The sequence below is a fragment of the Electrophorus electricus genome, chromosome 8 (genome assembly GCF_013358815.1).
Source record: "Electrophorus electricus isolate fEleEle1 chromosome 8, fEleEle1.pri, whole genome shotgun sequence".
NCBI lineage: Eukaryota > Metazoa > Chordata > Actinopteri > Gymnotiformes > Gymnotidae > Electrophorus > Electrophorus electricus.
Genome location: NC_049542.1, coordinates 6,249,779 through 6,274,907, shown reverse-complemented (window position 1 = coordinate 6,274,907; position 25,129 = coordinate 6,249,779). Strand labels below are relative to the sequence as shown.

Here is a 25,129-nt window from a genome sequence, read left to right as displayed (position 1 = left end):
GCCTATCAAATGTAGTCAAAGTGCAACACTTGAGCATCAAGTGAAACGAAGTAGGAATATAAATATTTTAAAAGTATTTAATAAGTGTCGTTTGCCATGATAACAGTGAACGCTGAAAACATTTCCTTGAGAAGGTGAAGTTAAAAAATGAATAACGCCTTAGAAGTAGGATGCTAAGAGAAAATGTATGATGATATTGACCATTCCGTAACACCCAAAAGGATCAGCAAGTCTTCACATTCCAGTACTCTTCCGATGATACATAAACTGGACTATTAATGGTGTTTAAGTCAGCGAGGACACTGATCTGCCTACAGGCGCTGTTAACGTTTGACTGTGAACTTTTAAAGGTAGGAATAGTTCTGGAAATAGTTTTTTTTTGCCATCTCAGTAAAATTCAGTGGGTAGTGTAATGTGTGTATGGGTTTTAAAAATAATTACCTTAGGAGTTTGAGTTGTTTATGTTTTGGGGCTTTTTTTAATTACAATTTTTTTATTTACTTTTTTTTTTTACAGTCAGTTACATAAACTTCTCAGTTTCATGTTAGCTTGTTTAAAAGTCTTCACACAGTTTATATTACACTGATCTAAGTGGACTAAACTCTTCACACAGTTTACAGTACACTGATCTAAGTGGATTAAACTGTGGCTTGTTCAGTAACTTTCAGTAACTCAAATTTTCATTGCTAAATAAAAAACTGCAGTTGTTGATTTGGTCACCACTGACAACACTGTCCAAATCAGAGAAATTCAGGACAGAGTATTAGCAGACAGTACAGAGTTTGCAAATGTACAATCTATAAGTCTGACTATTTCTGAAGTCCTGAACTAACATCAAATGAGTATGTCAGAGAAGTCAGGTATCGATAAGAAGTCAGGTATCGATAACTAGGTAAGACACCTTTACAACACAGTGCTGTCACTGAATAAAACCAGACAGAGCACAATAGCTATTTTAGATACGTAGTATACATGACTAATGTATTGTATCTAACATATATATTGTTTGTATCTCAAAGAATCGTGGAATTTGAAAATGGACGGACACCTCACATATTTATATTTCTTAATGAGTCTGATTTCAACCTGGCATATAAATGGGAAAAGCGCAACAAGCAGTGTTCCTGGTCAGAGGTATGGCAACATCACAAGGTGTGCTGAGGACTCCACAGAGAGACTGTGGAGAGGCTTATCATTCTGTATCGTCATTAATGGATGTACCTCTGTGGAAGACTTGTGGCAGCAGAAGACAGAACTCAGATGAGAGAGAAGGTCTCAACATTTGTAATTGTTTGGAAAAATGTAGCATTCCTCCTAGAGCTGGGCAATATGGAAAAAAATATGATCATGATATTTGTTTCCCCCCATATTGATCAATATCGATATGTAACATGATATATAATTTAGTAATACTGCCAGCATGAAGAACATCCTGCTAATGTCTGAGTATGGTTTATCAGTGAACAAATAGAATAATATGATGTAAAAATGTAACTGAGCAAACATGCTTTATCTGCCTTATACTTTATTTTAACAAAATAAAGTAATATAAATTATGTACTTGTTTTACATCGCTCAGATGTTTTAAAGTTAGAAATCTGTGTAAAAAGTGCAAAATGTAAACACTGTTAACATTGTCATTATGCTACGGGTGTGCATGTCGTATCACTGAAATTGTGCTTGTTATGCCATTGCTTCTTTTAAATTGATTTTCATATGGGTTAATGGCCACAAAAGACGACACGTTTTATTGTTGCTTTGGTACATTAAGCGCACCTAACGTGGACAGTATAACATGGGCCGCAATTTCACACTGTGGGTGTGGTCGCTTTGTAAAAAATGTTTTGTTTTCCCCATCATGGTTTGCACCGAACAATGATAGGTTATTTTGCAGGTAATCTTATTCTGTGCTTCACTGCTTTTCAGATATCCAAGCCACTTCAATATAACTGATATCTTGGTAACTTTTTTGGCAACACTTTCATCAGCTTTGGAGAAAATCATGATTTCACTTTCACTTTCATGCCACTAGCTGGGTCCACTTATTTTTTTCCTAGTTTTCAGAACTTTATTCAGACAATGCTTTACTGCAGGAAACAGGTGTGTGTTTTGAGGTGCAACTCAAAACTGACTGACTGGCTGTTGTCACATTTATTTCTGCTTTGACAGACTGTTAAATCTATACTTATCGAATAAAAATGTCAAATGCGTATCATCATTATCCACATACATTTTATTGCGATCCTGTTTCAAGATTGCTTTATCGCCCAGCATTAATTACACCTCTCCATGGTAGTCAGGAGGTAATTTGCAGGCTATAATCGAATGACTACCCACTACACTCTCCATTTGTGAACCCCAGAGAGGAATTATTTTCCTTATGGATGTGGAAGGTGTATGACCACCATCTACATACTCAAATGTCCCTCCTTGTTGCTATGAGTGCTGGATGCCATGATATATCTGTAGAAGACTGCCAGGGATGGATAAGACATTCCAAGTGTTTTTATCCCAAATGTATTGCAAACAAGAATATAAAATGTAATATAGATAATAACCAATTATTATTGGGGACAGGGTTGAACAGGCCACTATATATGAATTTATGTATATTTATGTATTTTGTGAGATATAGAGATATTTTTGTTGGGGTGACTGTAGTTTTGTATTGAAATTATAAACACATTATGAACAACACCATTTTTGTATATTTATTTATTTGATGTAATAGTGGAGTGATATAATGTAACACTGGAGCAATATAGAAGACTCTGAGCCATACCATAAATGTGTAACTTCAAACTGATAATCTCTCCTGATTTTTCACTTGCTTCATTTCTGTGTGCTTCTTCAGAAAGGAATCATGAAAAAGGCTTAATTCCCCATGGCATATTGACTTCCCTCATGGTTTTCACACGATTCTTTAATCTGCAGGCTTGTATATTTTTTGTTTGATCAAGTGTGTGTGCATGTATTTGTGTGCACTTGTGTGTGTGTGTGTGTGTGTGAGAGTGAGTGAGTGTGTGTGAGTGGATGTGCACGTCTCCATGTACTGGTGTGCACACGTGTGTGTGTCTGTGTGTGTGTGTGAGAGAGAGTTTGTGTGTGTGTGTGTGTGTGTGTGTGTGTGTGTGTGTGTGTGTGTGTGTGTGTGTGTGTGTGTGTGTGTGGAGGTGAAGGGTGTGTATTAGCTGGCTTTAACCATTTGCCAGATCCTTTGTAGCGCTCCTCATCCCACTGAACACAGACACAATCCTATGTGGAGTGTCAGCTGCAAGTACAAAGTGATGTCATATCTGGTGCCATGACTGTGACACTGAGAATGCATTTACTTCTAAAATAACTGCAGCATGTGTCGAGGTCGGACGCAAGTGCACTGCTATTGCAAGTGAGTATCATATTTATTGTTTAGCTGTAAGTGAATCCCTTTGTCACTAGTGCTAAATATACGTGACTTCCACACTAACATAAATTAAAACAGCACATGTTCATTGTTCCACAGACAGTGCTTTGTATACCATTTTAAAGGTTCAGTAAACAAATGCTCTAATGTAAATAAGTAAATAAGAGGATTTTGTAACAATTTATAAGCATTCATGGTCTGTGGATTAATAAACACCACACTAAATCCAGTTTATAGTCTGTGGGTACACTCTCTTAGTCTATGATGCGCGAATGATTCCTCATTCTTAATTTGAGTGTCTAAGGCCTTTATCAAAGCCTTGGGAAATGCTGTTAGAGTGGAATTCTGTATGCAGGCCCTGTCCCTTCAGCATTGGGCTCTCGACCCAAACCATCCTAAAATCAAGTAACCCAAACCATCCTAAAATCAAGTAATTCATATACAAAGTCAAACAATCTCGGGCTCTCGGATCCAAAAGTGTAACAGATCAAGTGGCTACTGTCTCTCCCTGGGTCCTGAGCTCTGAGCTAGCAGCAGACCATGTGACATCTTCAGGCCAGCTGTTGATGTGGGTTGCCTATGGCAAGCAACCTATTTCTTGTTTTACTTATTATCAAGGGAATGGGTTTTTGGTTAGTATTTGAGCTGTTCTATAATGGCAGCCAGGTGACTTGCACTTATGAAATAAAATTGAAAAATATCATACCTGCAGAACAGTAAACTTAGCTTTTGATTTTTGTGTAAGTGGCCTTAAAATTATTTGAAGCCAGTGCCAAAAGATTAGCTCATTCTGTGCTCTTTGGTATGCCAAGACCAGTTAACACTATGCAAATGAATCCCTGTTGCTAAGCACATCAGTATTTTTACAATGGCATGCAATAAATGACAGCACTCCCTTAAACGCTCATAAGGGAATAATATGCACATAAATCAGTGGAATATTTTTTGGCGAAATGTATCATGTTTGAATGCTCCAGCCTCCTGCCACCCTTAATTGGATAAAGCGGTTTATAAGATAAACGTATGAATGAATTTATCGTGTTTGTCATGCTTGTGGACTGTACAGAGTTGTTAATGCTGGTATGTTTAGCCTGTATGTGCAACAGTTCACCTTGTGAGTGATGGCACTAAGGGTTGACCGGCCCCAGCTGTTCCCAACTGACCCCCCCAACCAACACACACAGATTGTCCGTGGTCCTGAAATCTCCGCTAGTATAACTGCACGCACTAAAATGTTTATACTGAACAAATTACGGTTATATTTATATTAATTTCAGAAATGACTGAAAGACACCATACTAAGTACGAAACCTGAATGTTTCTGTCTATTACGTTCTCGAGGCGGAAAGACATTTTTTAGTGTCATTGCACCACCAGGTGTTTCGCGTGAGCAACAGCTCATAGTTCAGTTGTACTTCTGCGCCAACATTAAATTACTACCGCTAGATGGCGGCATTTGACTGAAAAAACAACACAAATTTTTCAAATCAAGTCAAGATTTAAATAGCGGAAGACTTTTGTAAAATAATAGATATGAACTCCAATTGGCTAATCTGAAGCCAAAGGCTTTTAGTGGAATTATATGATATATCTATTAATGATAGATACAGATAGGGAAAGTATTGATATTTAAGTCTACCAGTGTTATACTCCTGTTATAGTGTAGTGTTATACTACTAGTTATACACTCCTGTTATTCTTGCATTTTTTTGCATAATTCCAACAACACAAAATCTCTAGACAGGGATTTTAACTTTTGCAGAAAGCATTGCTCTTTGCAAAATAATTGCACTTGTCTGCATGAAGACTTGTGTAATTGAAACATTATCTGACACAAGTCATCGTTGCCGTGCAAAGAGAACACCCACCCTCGGCTGATACTGGAGTCACCAGCTGTCTTCCCCCTTGGAGATTCCCCTTCATCATTTATTTTGGAAACCCACTATTATTTATCCAAAGCTCTTTGGCACAACAGTGGCAAACCAAGGCAGTGCCTCGGGACTGGTCTTGGAGATTAGGAATTATACATCCCAATCCAGGGGCAGCTAGTAGAGGGAGAAAAAAGCAGGAACTCCCATTTTTTCTTCCTGTTTTAAACAACAAACCAATCTCTCTCTCTCTCTCTCTCTCTCTCTCTCTCTTTCTCTCTTTCTCTCTCTCTCTCTCTCTCTCTCTCTCTCTCTCCCTCTCTCTCTCTCTCTCTCTCTCTCTCTCTCTCTCTCTCTCTCTCTTTCCTGCTCTTGCGCGCTTCATCTCGCTCTCTAGCTACGGATTTAATTAGGATTTGGTGGACGAAAGATTGGCATACTTCATACTGAGACAGCATGGCTGTATACATAAACCTCTATTCCTGCTCATGTTCTTTCGTTAGCGCTTAATCTGCACTAACCAACTGTGGATTGAAGAACAGAACTGGTATGGGCAATAAGTAGTAAAGGGTTTCCTGTAAAGCAGGTACATATGTGGATATTATACAGTTTTGACAATAGATTTCCCTTTATTTTTGATCATACTCTAAACAAGCTATAGTCAATTGAGCAATATCTTAGGCAAAAATTACATTAATGTATCCGAAGCATTCATCCGAAAGATATAACAAATTATTGGACCATGTCAGATTTATTATGACTGGGATGTAGACCATGACAAATATGATGGGACATGCTGTAACTGACACTGACTAAATCCTTGTTTTTGTGTTAGCAACATGTGGCAATAAATAAAGTAGCAATGTGAAATACTCATGTTTAACACTTTAATGTTAGTCTTAATGTACAGAACACTATTCACTAAATATAAATTGCAGGAGAGCACAATGCTTGCAATATTTTCCATGATCATAAAATAATGACACCATATTAAAATACATGGATGTAGAGGTTAACAAATTATTATCAATCTACAAATCATTTTTAATGTTAATAAGTGTTGCATCACTATGTCAGTAAAGGCCATGTATTAACTAATTTCAGATAGTTTTATAAACATCACAACATACATGTAGAAATTATAGCATATCATTATGACTCTTGCAAAGTGTATGCATGCCACCTTTTGTTAAGAATACACTGTTGAGGCTTTGCTTCACTTATATCTTTAGATACATCAGCAGAAAGCTAAAGGAGTCACTTGTTGAGGGAGCTGTATGTGACTAGGTATAGCACTACTTCTAGCATGAGTAATGACCAGAGAATGGGAGGTACAGATGCAGGAGCAGAGTTTAATAGGTGAAGGACAATCCAAAGGCAGAACCCAACAACAATTCAAATATTTAAAAGCTGGAAAAACACTTAAGACAAAAAACAGGCAGAGTTTAGGTATAGTACACAGGAAACAAAGGTTCAGAAATGTAGTTGAAAATGAATTGGTAGGACAGTGCGAACTGCATAGACAGGAGAGTCATCCATTTACATTTACATTTATTTTTACATTTACATTTATGGCATTTAGCAGGCACTCACAACCAGAGTGACTTACAAAAGTGCTTTGTCATTTACTCATAGAATGTATCCTAGCCAGTACAGTAGGTGAGAGTCCAAGATACCACTGAACTAGAATACTGTTGAAATACAGGAATCAATGCTGATGCCTAGAAGTGTAATCCATCCACACTCAAAGAAGCAAGTGGTTCTGACCAGGGGGTCAGTTTATCCAGTGGACTGGAACAATTGCACTACAAAATGAGAGCTCAAAGTCTGGCACTGTGGGTGGAATTTAAGACGTCAGGTAAAAAGTCAGACTTGACCTCCAGGTTGGTAAGCAAGAAGTCTGATGGCGAGCCACTTTGTTTTTTTGGCACCATGCTGTTGCTTCAAGGTTGGCATGCATTGATTCCCATGCACTTACACTATGCACAAACCATGATGTTCCACTTAAGAAGCATCAGGCATGAGTGGGTTCCTCAGGATCCAAGGAGGATAGAAATTGGGCATTGGAAAGGTGTGAGCCAAGTGGATATATTACACAGGGAATTTTGTGCTTAATCTGCTGAGGGTGAAAACCATGCACACTGGTCCTTCAGGCCATGACAGTAAGTTCTGATTAGCCTAGCAATCTCCTATCTGATTCTCTCCACCTTCACATAGGACTGTAGATGATGCCTGGAAGAAAAGCTTTCCAGCCCCTAGAGGTGAACTGCCGACTCCTGTCTGACATGATGTCCTAGGGGATGCTGAATAAACAAAAATCATGATTAAACAGGAGTTCTGTCCATTAAACAGTTTGGAAGGCTCTAGCAAAGGTTTACAAATGGTCTACTACCACCAATATAGTGGTATTCCAAATGAAGGTAGTAGGTCCATCCGATGCCTCCAGTTAATGTCTCCATTCCTCTAGTGCTTCACAGCTTCACAGCTGTCCAACCCCACGAGTGGACAACACTGTAATTCTGGTCTGTGGGTGACCGTTTATGAGAGATCATAAGCACTCACACTTCAGAGGTTGGGCCGGTAGGGGGTAGGGCATGGTGGCAGGGTGAGTTGGGGGTTATCATCCAGGAGATCAGTCACACAATCTCAAGGTCAGTGTAGGTCAGACAGACTCCAAGTTATGAGATGTGGGATTTGCTGTGGTGGTGAAGGACAGTGGTAAAGAGAAACAGTGATGATTACACCAGGGAACCCAGCGCAGACCTCCCAGCATACATGAGCGGACATGACAACATGTTTTGTAGTTGAAGTTTGGGTTGTTTAAATTCCTTGGTATTCTTTTCTCCACACTTTAACTTTCACTGTGTGCAAAAGTTTGAGTTTCATCTGTCCATCAAATTTATTCCAGAACTTCATTCCAGATCTTATATGTGGAGTTTTTAGTATATGGTGTGAATTTTGTAACTTACGGTATAACTCATGATGTTCTTTGGCCAAGAGCAGATTGAATCTGCACATACATTTTTTTTTTTGTGATTTCACAAATAACTGTGTGTTCACAAATACACAGGGATTATTTTTGCAGCTCCAGCGCATTTCCTGTCTTCAGACATAGTGTTTTTTCTTAGCCAGGATGGACAATTGACAAATACAACAGCGTCTTTTTTTGCCTATTTTAGCAATATTCCAAATGCATTCTATGCAATGTCCTTGGTCTTTTGTCCAGATGTCTAGCATCTGTATTCGTTACTTCATCCTCACAGACTCTGAAGTGTTTACGTTTGATTTTTCCCTAGAGACAGACACCAGGGCAGACACAAACTTCTGTGTACTTTATGGAGAATCACCACCTACTGAATATAAAGCTTAATTGGTTAAAACACATCAAACATGTCCAGTTAGAATCCATCTCTTGCCATGCGCAATTAGGATTTTCAATTTTCCATCACCAGTGCTTAGTTTCTGACTCCATGGCCAATGTTGCTTGAATGTTTCTGGCAGTGCAACACCCACTACAATCCTGCTATCACATCAGTGTTACTGCCCCGTTGAGAATGGTCTCTAACCTGAACAGAATCCACTCATCAGTGGTTGTGTGGACAGATGAGGATAAAAATGAGCGACTGAACTAAGGACAATATTTAAAAGATTTAAAACCTGTAAGATAGGTGTATCTAATAAAGTGATGAGTGGTAATAAAAGCAATAATTTTGAGTTCATATGGAAGACACTGTGAGAGGCAGTGGGAGAAAAATCTACCCCCATTATGTTTAATCCTGCTCCTAATAAAGCTGAAGTAACTCATGTGCTATTTTCCAAGCCTTTCACAAGGTTAAAATGGGTAGATCAGTGTACAGGACAGCAGGGTGTACAGGTAATTTGTAGAAACAGTTGAATGCGAGGGTGGGCACTGTTTATACCATTTCAAATTAGTATTCTTGGTTTGATGACCTTGGGAACCTCTTCACTTTGCAAATGAATCTATAGCAGTTCTACCTTTCTGCTTGAGATAGCAGTAAAATATGTACATTTTCCTTCTCGCCTTCCTCCTGCAATGTGATTTGCTTTCACCGTTCAGTCATGACACAGACACAGCACAATGCTGTGCCATCTCTGGCTGCCAAGAGACTATCTGCAAAACAATGTGCCTCCATGACCCCTTTGAGTGGGATATAATATGATGTGTTTGTTTGCAGGATTGATTAGAGATTCTCAGTATGCTGACTATGATATGGGTTTGTGAGTTAAGAGTTGTGTGTTTCTGAGATTGTTGTGTGGGCTCGTGTTGTTTCTTAAACAGTCAATGTATTGGGGGAGTTTTTTTTACGCAGTTTGTAATGCTTTTGTCACGTTAACCCATGTAACTGGAGACATTATTATGTGGTATTCATGGACTGTACTCATTTACTGAGTGTATACATATGGGTCCAAGACAATGTGCCCCATCCACTCCACATTTGTGGTCTTTTCCCAGTGCACCTGTAGTAGGTTTTGTTCTTCTTCAGGTGTACTGGGTGCTGGACCATACCAAAAATGTAGTCTGCGGTTCCATGAGGACTAGAAAACACTGGTCTAGGGAATCAAGATGTGACTCAGTTAAAAAAAAAGCATTAAGCAAAACCTTTATTTAGGACTCACTACTGTTAAAAAACAAACAAACAAACAAACAAACAGATAGTTACAGAACTATCATGGACATAAGCTCACAAAAGATCTTCATGCATTTAATTTCCAAACATTTAGGCCTATTAATTATTTTGGAATGTCTGCAGATAAAGAAGTAGTATACATTCATTCATCTTTATGTAGATGTGGTGCTGTTGTCAGCCTCCCAATGCATGGAGTAGCATGGTGGGGTGTGCTTTTGGTTCAGAGAGCATGCTGGAATCCTGGCAGAAGAGAAGCTCTACACATGATTGGTTAAAGCAGCAAAATGCCTTCACTGATCTGAATGGACACCTTTTGTCCAGATGTCCTATAGGAGACCTGCATTCTGAGACTGAGCTGACGAGTGTGTCTAACAGACAGTCGCTTGAGTACAAGCAAAAATCAACCAATCAATAAATAAACTACATAAAATTGACTAAAACAAATCAGTGTATGTAAAATCAAGATAAGTGAGACTGCTCAAATAGTTACTAGAAGACAACTTTCTTATTTATATTAGTAACTTGTACTCAAGAGGATCCTCTATTGAACCAAATAAACCCAAGTAAGTCAAGGCAAATTTCCAAAACCCATCTAAGAAGGTCAACCAGCTGGGTTGTAAACTGTAGGCAATCCTCACAGACAACTGACTGTTAAGGCTGCCCAAGTTCATCAAATCAGTGAGTAAATCTCACATAAACATATGAAAGAGAATAAATTGACAAATACATTCCGAACACATTATTTAACAATATAAGTGGTACAACACTTCTGGGTAGATGCATTGCTCTAGGAAGACTACTTAAAAAAAAAAAAAAAGAACTAAGAAATATGAAGGAATACTTTTTTTGACTATCCTGCCAATCAATCTGTTTTGTCTATGTATGGACTTTCAGTTTTTCTATTTTTAGTCATTTCAGTCGAAAGAAGTAGAGATAATACTTCCTGTTTTGGTTGTAACTTACATAATATGATTTAATACCTATATTTAAATATTTCAGGATTTATTTAATATAAGTATTTATTATTTAATGTAAGATTATTTAAAGTGATGAAGGTCAAAAAAGTAAAGCATTTCTTCCTTATAACACTCTGACAACATGACCACAATGCTACTGAAGGAATACTGAAGGAGTTATGACCAATCACAAATGCATATTGTGCAGATAATGAAATCTTGGAGGCATATATCAGAAGGCCTGAAAAGTGTCAGAAAACATACGTCAAGTAAAATGTCACCCCATGTGAGACAACATATAACCCACTTCTGACAGACAGCACCTAAACACTCCATGATACACAGAGCCCTGTACAGCATTTCCAAGAAATTAAGGTACAATGGTTAGAATCAGTTTGCTTTTACTCCAAAAATGAATAAATGTAAACAAAATCTAACCATCAGACATATTCTAAGATTAGATGCACTTCTCATGAGGGATACTGGCCACCTTTAAAGTGTTCCACCATAACAAATAATAGGAATACATCTACTAACATATGCACTGTACTTAATGTAACTGGCAAAACCAAGCTGTGACTGTATAAGCATTCTAATCCTTTTCATAAGGACCTGCAAATCTGGTTCACCTTATGCACTGGATGCTGGTTCTCTTGAATAGAGGTAAATGTAGTGGTTTTGGAATGCCATGGTAAGCAAAAATGGCTAGCTAGGAGATCAGCACCAAATATGCAGAAAGCACAAAACTGACCAAACTAGAATCTGAACAGATATCTCTGCCAATGTGGTGGCATGACACCAGTAATTCATACAAATAGGGGAGTGAGCCAAGCCAAAGTAAGTTGATTTAAATCCCACTCAGCAGAGCGTGCCATCTAACCCAAATATAAATGTGGTGGGTAGATCAGAGCTTTGGGAAAGTCTCCTCGGGTTGCATCAGTCTTCATGGTGAACAATATGACATCTGAGAAGTGAAACCTCCTACTGCCATCTCGGAGGTTTTCACAGAAATGTTCTCAGAGAAATTACATCCAGTTCTTTGAGAGCCCAGTAGCATTTCCAGCTGAACAACATGAGACTTTCTTGATTTACTTTTTTCCCAGATGGGTATTGCTGGGATTTTTTTTTTTTCCACTTCATTCATTTTACTTCAAAAAGCAGAAGCATAATTGTTTTTAGGTCTATACTGGTGTCGTCAGCCATGGGGCAGCTCACCAGTACACAGCCCAGTATATGAGGTTGAAGAAGATGTAAGCGCCAGGGAAGATCATGCGAGAGTAGGTGTCAATGGCATGGGTGTTCTGGATGATGCGGAGGCCCCGGAGGCCTTTCTTCTTGGTGCCCATCGACTCGTTGTCAAGGGAGAGATGAACCACCATGCGCTCCTGCTTCTCGGGGGGCTCCTCGGCAGCGGAGGCAACAGGGGTGCGGGTGTAGCCCGCCAGGCTGTTGGCGTCGGCCTCGCTGTATGTGCCATCCAGCATCATGGTCCTGGCGTGGGACATGCCACATGTGCAGGACAGAGCCTGCAAAGATACCAGATCAACACTGTCTTGAACATGCACTGAGGCTTAAATGAAAGGTCCCTCAGCCTCCACAGCCATAAAGACAAAAAATAAATCCAACAACCGGTATCCACTGTTACCAGTAAATGAATGCAAAACGTTGAACAGCAAGATAGAGCTGAAGCAGGCAATTGGCTTGGGGGGGGTGGGGGTGGGGATTACCTGTTCTCTCGCCTTTTCCCTGAGCTTACGCTCTTTCCCGTCTTTTACCGTGGTGAGATAGTTCACCGCCGCATACTCCAGGACGGAGAGGAAGACGAAGACGAAGCTGACCCACAGGTAGATGTCCACAGCCTTGATGTAGGACACGCGAGGCATGGAGGCGTTCACCCCGGTGATGATGGTTGACATGGTGAGAACGGTGGTGATGCCTGTGCGAAACAAAGAAGCCTAGACTCAGATCTGTGCAGACATTTTACATCCAATGCAATTTTTATGGCAAGAGTGAAATATTGGGTCACAGGAAGGAAATCCATCTTCAGGAGTGCCATGGTGTTTACAGGCTTTTGTGCCAACTATTTGCGTTAGCAAAGTCAAACTGCAATGAGCATGTAGGGCCAGATGTGAAATATCCCTGCAAGAGCAACATCCTGCAAGAGTGCAGCACACCAGGAACATGTCCCAGGGTATGCAGAGTCATCATGTGCACGTGAGTAAAGGCACTCTGTCAAACTCCATGAACGACACTTGGACACAGTGGTTCACACCTAAGGACACCCTGGCGGGGACGGCGCGGCGGTCGATCCAGAAGGAGACCCAGGACAGCATGACCATGAGCGTGGCGGGGAAGTAGGTCTGCAGGAGGAAGAAGAAGATGTGTCGCCGCAGGGTGAAGTTGATGTAGAGACGGTTGTACCAGCCTGGAGGACAGCAAGCAGCCAAACAGAAATGTGCATTAACCAGTGTATAAAGTTAAAAAAAGAAACATAACAAAATCACTTAAAATATGAAGTGACTGAGTTAAGTTAGTATTGTCCTGTATCAGGATTTAAATGATTGAGACTTAAGCAATGTGCATTAACCAGTGTATAAAGTAAAAGAAAAGCACTTAAGATATGCTAAGACAGAGTTTTTCTGTATTCTTCTGAATCAGGATTTAAGGTTATGCAATTTGTATTATGCAAAATATAGCAGCCATATATTTAGATTAGTGCACTCTCACTGTAACTGAAGCAGATTCGTGGAAATAAAGAAGCACATTGTATTCATATTGAAAAAAGGAACGCTGTTGCTGTCAGTGAGTTTCAGCTTTCAGTGGACAGAATCAGGAAGTCCTTAAGTAAAACCTCTTCATCATTCAGCCCTGGGAAAGAGTTGCCAGTTTAACAGCATTGCAGCTCTGCTAGCATTATGTCTCTGTCTCCTTATTTACAAGAGCCAAAGGCAGTCCTGGAGCCTTTTTATGTCAGTCCAACCCAGGGATGTACATAGTGCAGAGATGCCAGATTGAATAAAGGTATAAGTGACAAGCAGACCAACCAAAGTTTACATGTTTAAAGTACATTTCTTGGCGATTAGATGCTGTACAGCTTGAACACACAAATTGATTCTTCAGGAATGAAGAATTCATTTATTTGTGGAACAAGGCATACAATAAAACAAATATGCACAACAGTACGTGTTTGTTTACGTTACGTTTATGTTTACATTTATGGTTCTGCAGAGCAGAAATGCTCCAGGGACAAGAATCACTACCTGTGCTACTGTAGAAAGCCAGTCTGGAGGTGGTGTGAAACTTCTGAATAAGGAACTGAGAAAGTGAGATTTTGTCATCTGTGCTGAGAGACTCATCTCCACTCTTCCAGTAAAGCATCAGATCCTCATCGGTGTAGGCGTCTGTGCACAGAGAGAATACTAGCATTCACAGCAGTGCTCGACTATGGGAAATATAACCATAACTCAAGTAACCTTACACTTGTGAAACATGTATATATGACATATGGATATGAGGAACTCACAGCTCTCTAACTCTAGCGTGCAGGTCTGAGAGTCGAGAGGGAAACGACTGAAGTCCATGTTGCATGCTGCGGTTACTGTCACCCTGGAAACAAACAGAAAGTCACCCCAGTGGACCCCAGTGCTTCTCATACTATTCAAAGGAGCAGATTCAGGATTGCCAAAAGTACTTTAGGACAAAAGCCATCCTGATGGTAATACAATAAACACTGTGTAAACATCTGTTAGCTAAGGTGCTCTTGAAACTATTATGTTTGTGGCAAAGTGGAGTTACAGTCATTGTTATAACCATATAAATATTCAGAGCAAGACTTGCTCTATGTGACAAAGATTGTTCTACCGGCCTTATTAAAACCAAACCCTGTTTATTCCTGTCTTATTAGATTGTTTGGACACCTCCTCACCTGAGACTATAGAGAACTTGTCCATCAGGGTAGACCCTGATCATTATGTTGTCTGTTGTGGTATCATGGATGAAGGAGCGCTTGGAGTGGACAAAGAACACGTCGGGCACCCAGATCTTCTTCACCAGGCGGCCATCGAAGGTCATGCTCTTGTTGGTGCTGCTGGGGAAAGAGAGCCGCTCGTCCTTCCAGTAGTGCCTCAGGTACAGGGTCATGGTGAAGTCCTGGGACACAACACCTGCCATTACACTACGCCAGCTATCTGCTACCATAGCAACACCCACCATGCACCTGCTCTCAGATACAGGGTCATGGTGAAGTCCTGCAACACAGCAACTGCCATTACACTACGCCAGCTAGCTGCTACCATAGCAACAGCCACCATGCACCTGCTCTTAGGTACAGGGTTATGGTGAAGTCCTGGAACACAGCAAGGGTGATGTACTGATCTAACCCCCTGCAGAAATAATTGTGTTCCAAGAAACATGACTTTTGATTAATATATCATATAGCCTTGTGAAACAGTTATCAGAACAGTAATTAATGTGGGCTCACTTTAGGATTTATAAAATACTGTTTTAGCAGTTGAGTTTATTCTTGACATGTGGGTTAGTAAAATTTTGGTTGTGCAAAATGTAGTAAGCAGAGCATCTGAGCAGAGTCATTGAAGCAGAGCTCAGAAAAAAAAATTCCTAAATTGTATAATGTCAAGCCCTGCTCCTGGGAACCAACAGCCTGACTACATCTAGCAATTTTCCTGCGCCACAAGTATCACAGCTTCTGAAAGGTGGACATGATACAATGGGAGAAACATAAAACAGTGCTCTCCCCAAGACTGCAATGGAAAAAAAGCATTTCCTCTAGGAAAGCATTCAGATTGCAGTACTGATGCTCGGACTCTTCACAAGGCCCTCAGGGGACATGGGTAGTTGAGTACAAATTAAACTACCTTCACTGCCCACTATGGGTCCAGATCATTTGCCCATCTGAGGTGAAGAGCAGTCCTAATAACACCTCCCCTTTGGTCCACGGCAACACAACACATATAAACGCAGCAATGATAACGCCAAAAGCCTGCCTATTGCATGCAAGGCTCAGTACTGTTAGAAGTTATACAAAACAACAAAGGGCAAGACTTTATTTTGAGTGGTCTCATAGATGATTAATAAACTTCCAACAGAGCATCTATAACATTCTCATGAATGAATCAGATAAGAGTTTGGATTCAGTCACAGTCAAGTGATTGCATGTGGCACATGGGGGACATTTCTAAGGTCAGACTCCAGTGATCAGACCTCAAATCAACCTAACTAACCTTTATCTCAACCCAAAATGTAATCCTAACCCTAACCCTATGACCCATGACCTATGTCGGTCTCAATACCTCTGGTTGACTCATTCATTTCTCTTCCCTCTTTGCCATATCACATAACTGCACAGCTTCACAGCCACTGGTAAAACATTAACACCAATACAATAAACATTAAGTTGGTGCACCCAGTTCTCCATCATTGCAGAGCAAAATGCACATGCTTTCAGCTATTAGGCTATGTTAAGATTTGGCGCGGCTAGATTTGGTGTGGCTAGATTAAGATAGGATAGATTTGGCTAGGCTAGGCAGGGAGCAAAGTGGCTCCAACTGTTGGAAATCCTATTTAAAATTTGTCCCGCAGTAGAAACTGACAGAATCTATTCTTATTGTTGCTTTTCATGCCGTCCTATTAAAAATACAATGATCCAAATTAAATATAATCCTTGGTTGTCCTCCCTTATGGAGGCTTACACAACATTCTGACAATTATTATTCCGATTTGCAGATAAGAACAGAAGGCTGTTTTAATTGAATTATCAGCACGTGACCCCACATTATAACACAACAAAATATAGATTTAATAGTATGTTTTCATCTTGTTGCTTTAGTGGTTTATATGAAGCCAAACCTAGGGGGAACCATTGGGCTTGGTTTCATTTAGTGCCAGTATAAAGCTGAGAGGGCCATCTTCATTAGTGTTTGCAGGTACTAAATGTTATACTGCTGGTTGCCTTTAGTCAGTTATGATATAATATCTAAGTGGGATGCTTTCAATTGAATATATCAGAGCCAAAATTCTAGAATCTTCTATAGTCAGTGGTAATAAGTCAGTGGTACACAGAGTGGTATGCAATGTTTCACTTTTGTTTGGATCAAACAAAATTTGGGTACTGTCATCTCACCATGTCCACTTCTGAGATGCTGTCTAAGCTCTCCACCTGGACGTCCACGCCCACAGGAATGGCTGGTCCTGAAGACAAGTTCAAAGTCAGCAATAGAAAAGACTGAACAATAACCATCCTCTGTAACAATAATATGTGGATTTATACATATCCATCTTCATCACTGGCAGGGTTAAGTTGATTGCCATAACAGAGACACTGTATGTTCACAGGTCAGTGTCCTCATCATTGTACCTAAAACAACACAGAATGCAGTATCCAATTTCTCTTTCCAAGGAGACTCTATTATGCAACCAAGTCAACTTGCTTAGTTATGGACGTCTCAGTTGAAATCAGCTTCCTACAAGCTTAATAATTAATAAGACAGCAGATCAAAGGCTGGACCTAAAACTTAAACAGTGTGTTTTTGGTTTCCCAGCCTGTTGATGCCAAGTCTTCTGAAAGGGCTCCTGAACACATGCTCTTGCCCTAGGCTCAGCATGCAATCGCTTTGATCAGCTCTAAAGCCTAAACAAAGGTGTGCAGATGCTAATAATATCTACATCATTCTCCATCAGTGAGGGGCAAGCTATTTAAAACACACATTAAGTCACAGTACACAGTATTCGGTGTGTTCTTTGCATTTATTAATACCAGCCAAGAAAAGCCACCAAGGCAGAACATTCTGGAAAGGACTGAAGAGTTCTGTTGAATTTCACTGGTTTGGGATCAGTGTCATTTTTACACTGCCAGGTCTGCCTATTCATCACTTGTCCTGTGAAGACTTAAATACTTAAATAAGTATTCATAAGAATGAATCCGGTTCAGAAATGTTCTTTGTCTCATCATGGTTAAGTTTTAACTATGCAATAACAACATAAATTACTGTTGCCTACTTCAGAAATTGTGTTTTTGATTAAATGACATATATACTACATTATACTACATATGTAGATTATACTACATATTTTCCATACATGCCCCCAGTACTGCGTGGTACCAATCATCTTCTGGTTGATTGAGGTTTTAAACAAGTGAAACCTCTAATCACACCTCTGCTTGCTAACATTCTCCCCACACGTGGACTAGTCATCTCCTCTCTGATCTCTCATGCCATTATGCCAGCTTCCTGACACTATTATGCAACATATGGCAAAGCCTATCATTCCACCTTCTGATACCTGGAAGCAATGACATGAACTCCCTGCCCCTGCTCCAGGTGCAAGCCCATGCTCACATGTGGTGGCACCATATACACCCTATCAGCTCTCTGCACTGGTGCATACATTTGTCACAGTTGGGCACAATGCCTAGGTCATCTCTCCTGTTCCTGGGCCTGTCCAGCTGCCCATTTCACAATTTTTAATTTCAGGTGCTAGTGTAAAAAAGATGTACCCAGGTCAGTGTCAGAAAAATCTAAATCAAATCAATATTTGTGGTTACTACCCTTTGCCTTCAAACCAGCATCAATTCTTATAGATATACTTGCACAAAGTCAGGAATTTTGTAGGATTATAGTCAGGTGTATGATCGAGCAATTATACCAAACAGGTGCTAATGATCATCAATTTCACACGTAGGTTAAAACACAGTGATTAACTGAAACAAACAGCTGTGTAGGAGGCTTAAGACTGGGTAAGGAGCAGCCAAACTGCTACCAAGGTGAGGTTGTGGAAGACAGGTCATACACCATGGCAAGACTGAGCACAGGAACAAGACACAAGGTAGTTATATTGCATCAGCAAGGGCTCTCCCAGTCAAAGATTTCAAAGCAGACTGAGGTTTTAAGATGTGATGTTCAAGCTCTTTTGAAGAAGCACAAAGAAACAGGCAACATTGAGGATGGTAGATGCAGTGGTTGGCCAAGGAAACTTAATGCAGCAGATGAAAAACACATCATGCTTATTTCCCTTCGAAATTGGAAGATGTCCAGCAGTGCCATCAGCTCAGAACTGGCAGAAACCAGTGGGACCCAGGCATACCCATCTACTGTCCAGAGAAGTCTGACCAGAAGTGGTCTTCATGGAAGAGTTCCAGCCAAAAAGCCATACCTCTGACATGGAAACAATGTCAAGCTACTCAACTATGCACAAAAACATAGGATCTGGGGTGCAGAAAAATGGCAGCAGGTGCTCTAAACTGGTAAGTCAAAATCTGAAATATTTGGCTGTAGCAGAAGGCAGTTTGTTCACTGAAGGGCTGGAGAGTGGTAGAATAAGTGTCTGCAGGCAACAGTGAAGCATGGTTGAGGTTCCTTGCAAGTTTGGGGCTGCATTTCTGCAAATGGAGTTGGATATTTGGTCAGGATTAATGGTGTCCTCAATGCTGAGAATTACAGGCAGATACTTATCCATCATGCAAGACCATCAATGATGCATAGCATTGTCCCCAAATTTATTCTGCAGCTGGACAATGACTCCAAGCATACAGCCAATGTCATTAAGAACTATCTTTACCGTAAAGAAGAACAAGAAGTCCTTGAAGTGATGGTATGGCCCCCACAGAGCCCTGATCTCATCATCATCGAGTCTGTCTGGGATTACATGATGAGACAGAAGGATCTGAGGAAATTTACATCCACAGAAGATCTGTGGTTAGTTCACCAAGATGTTTGGAACAACCTACCAGCCGAGTTCCTTCAAAAACTGTGCAAGTGTACCTAGAAGAATTAATGCTGTTTTGAAGGCAAAGGGTGGTCACACCAAATATTGATTTGATTTAGATTTCTCTTCTGTTCATTCACTGCATTTTGTTAATTGATGAAAATAAACTATTATCACTTCCATTTTTGAAAGGATTCTTAGTTTACAGCATAGATAGATAGATAGATAGATAGATAGATAGATAGATAGATAGATAGATAGATAGATAGATAGATAGATAGATAGATAGATAGATAGATAGATAGATAGATAGATAGATAGATAGATAGATAGATAGATAGATAGATATAGATCTACATCCATAGATCTCAGTCTACGTGCTGTGCTGTTGAGAAATTCAGCGCATTGTTTGAGCGCGTGCAGAAACGTGACATGCCGGACAAAATACTGTTTTAGAAACTAGGCTTCAAAGCCTGTTTTAGAAACTAGGCTTCAAAGCCTGTTTTAGAAACTACGCTTGCATAACTTTTCTGTCGGAGTGAAGGTATCTGAAGATAAACCCGAACTGCATTTCCTGCCGTCTTTCTCGTTAACAGTACAGCCTCGTTAACAACTGCAAACTGTGTCGCGGGTGAGGAGTTTGGTGCGCGTGTAAATCCAGACGGTAGTGAAGAGGTTTCGACAGTCTCATCTTCCGCCAGGCGAGTTTAGCGTCGGCACTGTAGCGCCGGAGAGGTTTGCACGTGGAGAGAGAAGGGCCTTCCCGTGAGCCGACTGACATTCTCGTCAGAAAAAAAAACATCACACAGACAAACAGTTATATTTATCAGACTAACAAAATTATCAACACTGGAACGAGCATACACAAGCTTTACCAGAAAGAACAACACGGAAACAGACGCTGTCAGCTTTGTCGAGAGGAAGATTAAATAAATAAATAAGAAAAAGGAGGCTAATAATATATTATCTAATGGCTTATATAGGATTCATGAACAAATACGTAATATTAAAAACTTCACCTAACACCAGCCTTTATCCTATGCCATATCGACCCAACTTAATATATTCTTTTTGTTCTCTAAGGAAAACTGCACAAAGCGATTACAGCACTGGTATGCAGATGCACTGCAAAGGATTTACAGTGTCTCTCACAAATGCAAAACCTAAGGTTCCAATCTTTCTATAGTATAGTAGCAAATGAAGGCAACAGTTCAGGTTAGCTACTCACGTGGACTTCTCCTATGGTGTGTTTCATTCATTTACGGTTCTACATTCTAGATACGGTTTCATTCACTTTCGGTCTCCTTTGTCTTATTTATTTGTAGCTCAATTCTGGAAAGGCTTGATGAGTCACATGGATTGGCAGCCAACATTAATGCACAGCATGTGTGCTTCCCACGAACTTTAAGTCTTTTAATCGCGGTGAGAAAAAATGTTCTAAATAGCAACTCTAAATGCAATTAAAATGACCTAAAAAGATACAGTTGGTTGCACTGCAATATTTGCAGTGTTATGGTAATTTATTGTAGTTTATTTATTCATATTTTGACATTTGTATACAAAAGTGCATAGGCCTACTTAAATTGGGGACACTTACATAAAACGTTGATAGTTTAGCAGAACCATCACAACAAAACAAAAGGTGATGTACCACCATAACTTATAATATTCCAACCGAATAAAGTGCTACAATGAACTCAAAACGTCCGGCCAGCGTGTCTGTGGGGGCATGTAAAACTGATTACAATCGCGAAGTAATTTTCTCGCGTTGGATTTTAAGTGCAATCCTATGCACTCGAAGACCTTGTACTATCCACGTACGAAATATGTACATATATATAAAAGCATTAGCTATCCATTACATCTAATAGACGCAGAGTGCTTCTTCTTCATGAATCATAAGTATTTAATCTGTGGTCAGATTAAGGTCATTTACATGCAATAGGCCAAGCGGTTCCAAGGTAGCTCACCGATGGCGCAACTCGCAGCGGGAGATGCTGCTTGTTAGAAACCTCATAAAATGTATTTGGACACCCTTCCCTCCCTGGGACTGAATTAAACACTTTCCCGACCTGTTCAGAACATGCAAGGCACTCTGGAGCAGCCGAACTACATCTTCTGAATACACAGAAAGCACATGATCTGTGGAGAACTTTTTCTCCCTCAGCCTTATTCGCCTGCTTTTAGCTCTACATACAAGAGTAAAACCGTAAAAATGCAAACACTTTGGGGAGGGGGGGGGGGGGTGCATTTTCCTCACGCGTGGTTGTTAATGGGTTATATTAATAGAAAATGAAGCCCCCTGGCCCGTCACGTCTACCTCCGCATGCGCTAATATTCTCTTTAATATTAAATTACCGACTGCATTTTAACACCAGTCCCCCATACATTCTTCAAAATGTGCGGTTTCGGAGTCTGCAGCACTTTGTACTTCTGCAGCCCTGCAGCGGTGTGAACTGTAGCATAGTTATTATAAAATGATTTCCCCCTCGCGAAATACAGTATTTGTGAGAAGGGCAAGCCACAAAGCGGTGCACCCCGAGCGCAGGGACAATAGCGCCTTTCTTCCAATGGGATTTAGGTGACCGAGTTCACGCTATTTTTCCTCCCATATACCAAGACCCCCTGCTGGTGTATTGCCTTCAACAACGATAAAGGATCCACTTGTGAGCTCGGCTCCCGGTAAGGAGCTTTCATTAGTAACACTGCTCCGCGGCACCTTTTGAAGAAGGAAATCCACCACCTGGGAAAACGCCAACCAAATGACACATTCAGAAGCCTCGCTGCTCCTAATGATAGCGTTTCATAATGTTTGAATTAGACGAAAACACTGAAAGACGTTACTATTTATGGACATGAATCTGTGCATATCATAGATAGATAGATAGATAGATAGATAGATAGATAGATAGATAGATAGATAGATAGATAGATAGATAGATAGATAGATAGATAGATAGATAGATAGATAGATAGATAGATAGATAGATAGATAGATAGATAGATAGATACTTTGTTTTTGCCCTTAATTTCTTCTGTTTTATCCGTTACTGGTTTTTAAACATTCACTGTGGTTCCAGAGGAAGGTAACGAGAATATTTATATAGATCGTCTCTATACTGTTCGTGTTATCAGACGAATGTCATTGTATATAAGTGATTTGACGCAAACTGGTGACAGGTGACACAATGTTATAGTGCCGGTCATCTCGTAATTTGGTTTTAAATGACGTGTGTTAAACAATACTTGATCGATGAATTAAATGGAACACTAAGAATTCTCTGAAATACGATGTGATTCACCTCTCGGGCAAGAGAAAAGACTTCCACAATTGCCTGACCTCTAGAGGGCAGCGCAGTGAACAATGACCACTGTCACCGAGGATTGACACTAAAGGCGCAGATTAAGGATCCCATGACGTGTACAAACGTCATTCTTAATATAAAGTATGTATTATGCACCGACTAACGTTGTTTAAAGAAAAAACTGATTATGATGTTGATCTTTCATTATATTTCGTTGCATAGTCCAGCTACAGCTTACCTGCAAATGCTGGCCTCATGGTAAAGTCGTGGTCTTCCACACGCAGCAAATGGTTGGTTTTCACCTTGCGTGTCTTGGTTCCATCGACAACCTTTTTGGATAATGGCCTACAAGAGATTCTCTCACTTAATTACAAACTTATTTTCTGTCACTTTTTTTTGTGCAACAGCATAGATTACATGACGGTTTCTCAACTGTCAATCATTTCCTATAGGTAGACGATGATCTTTTTATCATGGAAGAAACTCTCAGTAAAAAAAAAAAAAAAACTGGCTCGCATAGTCTAAAATGGTCATACGTTTAACCGGGCCGTGCTCAGAAAATGACTTCTGTCTCTTGCTGTGATGCCACCGATATTACACGTAGCAATCACCCCGAGGGGTGCCATCTAGTAAGAAAAGACATGCGGCGTCTCTGTGGCATGAACCAATTCTCTCATAAATGCATGTTTATTTCCATCCCAGGTCGTTTTTTTTTTTTGTTTTTTTTTTCCCCCGAAAACTCCCTTAGGCATTACTCCTTAAATTAAAATAAAGCTTACCCAAGTTTTACCAAGAAGTAAGAGATATGTGAAAAGAAATAAATGTTTTCCAAAAGGCATATTAAACAGACATACAATCTTGAAACAATGCTTGGTGGACTCTTTTTGGCACGATCAATGCAATCTGGATTTCCTTGTTCTCGTTTATCGAGAGGTCGCACCCAGGACTCAGCGTCATCTTATAATTACAAAATAACCGTTCCACGTCTAGAACGCAGAACATGGACTTTCAGCACAGCAGCGTTTCGTCATATAGATTACATCTGTTGACGCAGCATTCTTGTGAGGTCATTTTCAAACGGACCCCAAAAGCAGTAGGTCTAACACTTGCGTAGTCTCCAAATCATATATTGGATTAAGCACTTGAGTTTCGACTTGCATTACGTCGATTCGCAAGTCGTTTGGACTGGTTGCAATTTGCGTGCGTTCCCTGCCTTTTACGCACAATATTTTGTTCCAGGATTGCATTTACACAATAATGTTGCTATTACTATTACAAATAAATTGTTTGATACTACTCTACGATATATTGCTCAAAGCATTTTCTTTTTTTTTTTTGTAATTTTCAGCATAAAGTTAGAAAACCTTGCAGAGGGCTCAGCATTTGGGTACCATGGACAGCGCACTGAAAAGCGTATCCACGCACAGAAGGCAAAGAGTTCGATTTAAAAGGTGAAAGTATTTTTCAGCAAAATAGAGTAGAACATTCAATAACTTGTACAATAAAACATTACATACGTTCCATGCTTATGGGTTTCCAGGTTTGCTGACCACCTCCGTTTTCTGCTTTTCTGCTTCTCGCAGTCAACGACAGTAAGCAGACAAAATATCAACAACAGTAGTTTTGCAACGTAAGGCATGATGCGGGCAAAATTAGAAGAATCTGTAGATGAGTGTACTGTTTCCGTCAGGCAGCGTCCACGATGTTTTGAGCATTGTACCATCCTCAGCTCGGTGGAGAAGCACGCGTAACGACTCGCATCCCTGCCATAGAAGATGTGAATCGGGCGATTCAATACCAAACACTGATATAATTTAGGCGCGTCTCGATTCGCTTCCCGCTGGTTTCGGACCTGGCCTCTGATTGGTTCGCTGCATACCACTGTGTCTAAGATGAGGACAGGGTTCCTGCGCTCCACAAGCCAGCATTTCAGGGTTATCTCTCCCTGACACATGCGGTGGAGGTAGGCGATATGTATACAATAATACAGTATGCACACTTAGAGAAAGCACGGTGGCTGGGGCAGAACCTGGGTTAGCTTGTCCTCAGTGGCCACGTGAAAAGAGATTCCTCTTCGTGGACACAGGTAAACGTGTAACCAAGTCTGGAATGTAAAGATAAGTAATTGTAAAGACCATCTTAAGCAACCAAACTAGCTGTATTTTGAAATGTTCATACAAACTAAATTGTTTTCATTTTATCTGCATGCATGTGTTGTTACTTTTAC

The 25,129-nt window shown here is 40.2% G+C and overlaps 1 protein-coding gene across 1 annotated transcript; it reads right to left on the bottom strand.

The window, feature by feature from the left end:
• Nucleotides 1-9,936: 9,936 nt before the first annotated feature.
• On the bottom strand, nt 9,937-24,654 carry gabrr2b (gamma-aminobutyric acid type A receptor subunit rho2b). The gene is made up of 9 exons (XM_035529232.1): nt 24,420-24,654; nt 23,141-23,247; nt 17,016-17,083; nt 14,802-15,025; nt 14,400-14,482; nt 14,137-14,277; nt 13,149-13,301; nt 12,604-12,812; nt 9,937-12,402 (listed from the first exon to the last, which is right to left on the bottom strand). Exons 1-9 carry the CDS (start codon nt 24,623-24,625, stop codon nt 12,088-12,090), a joined length of 1,506 nt encoding a protein of 501 aa, XP_035385125.1. The 5' UTR covers nt 24,626-24,654; the 3' UTR covers nt 9,937-12,087.
• Nucleotides 24,655-25,129: the final 475 nt, after the last annotated feature.

Bases quoted from the DNA above. Each gene is read 5' to 3' on its own strand.
- gabrr2b (XM_035529232.1), bottom strand. From the start codon at position 24,625: ATGGTACAATGCTCAAAACATCGTGGACGCTGCCTGACGGAAACAGTA. The intron at 23,248-24,419 runs GTATGTAATGTT...AATCTCTTGTAG, and splicing joins GAAACCCATAAGCATGGAAC to GCCATTATCCAAAAAGGTTG. The intron at 13,302-14,136 runs GTAGTGATTCTT...GCTGTCCTCCAG, and splicing joins GGCTTTCTACAGTAGCACAG to GCTGGTACAACCGTCTCTAC.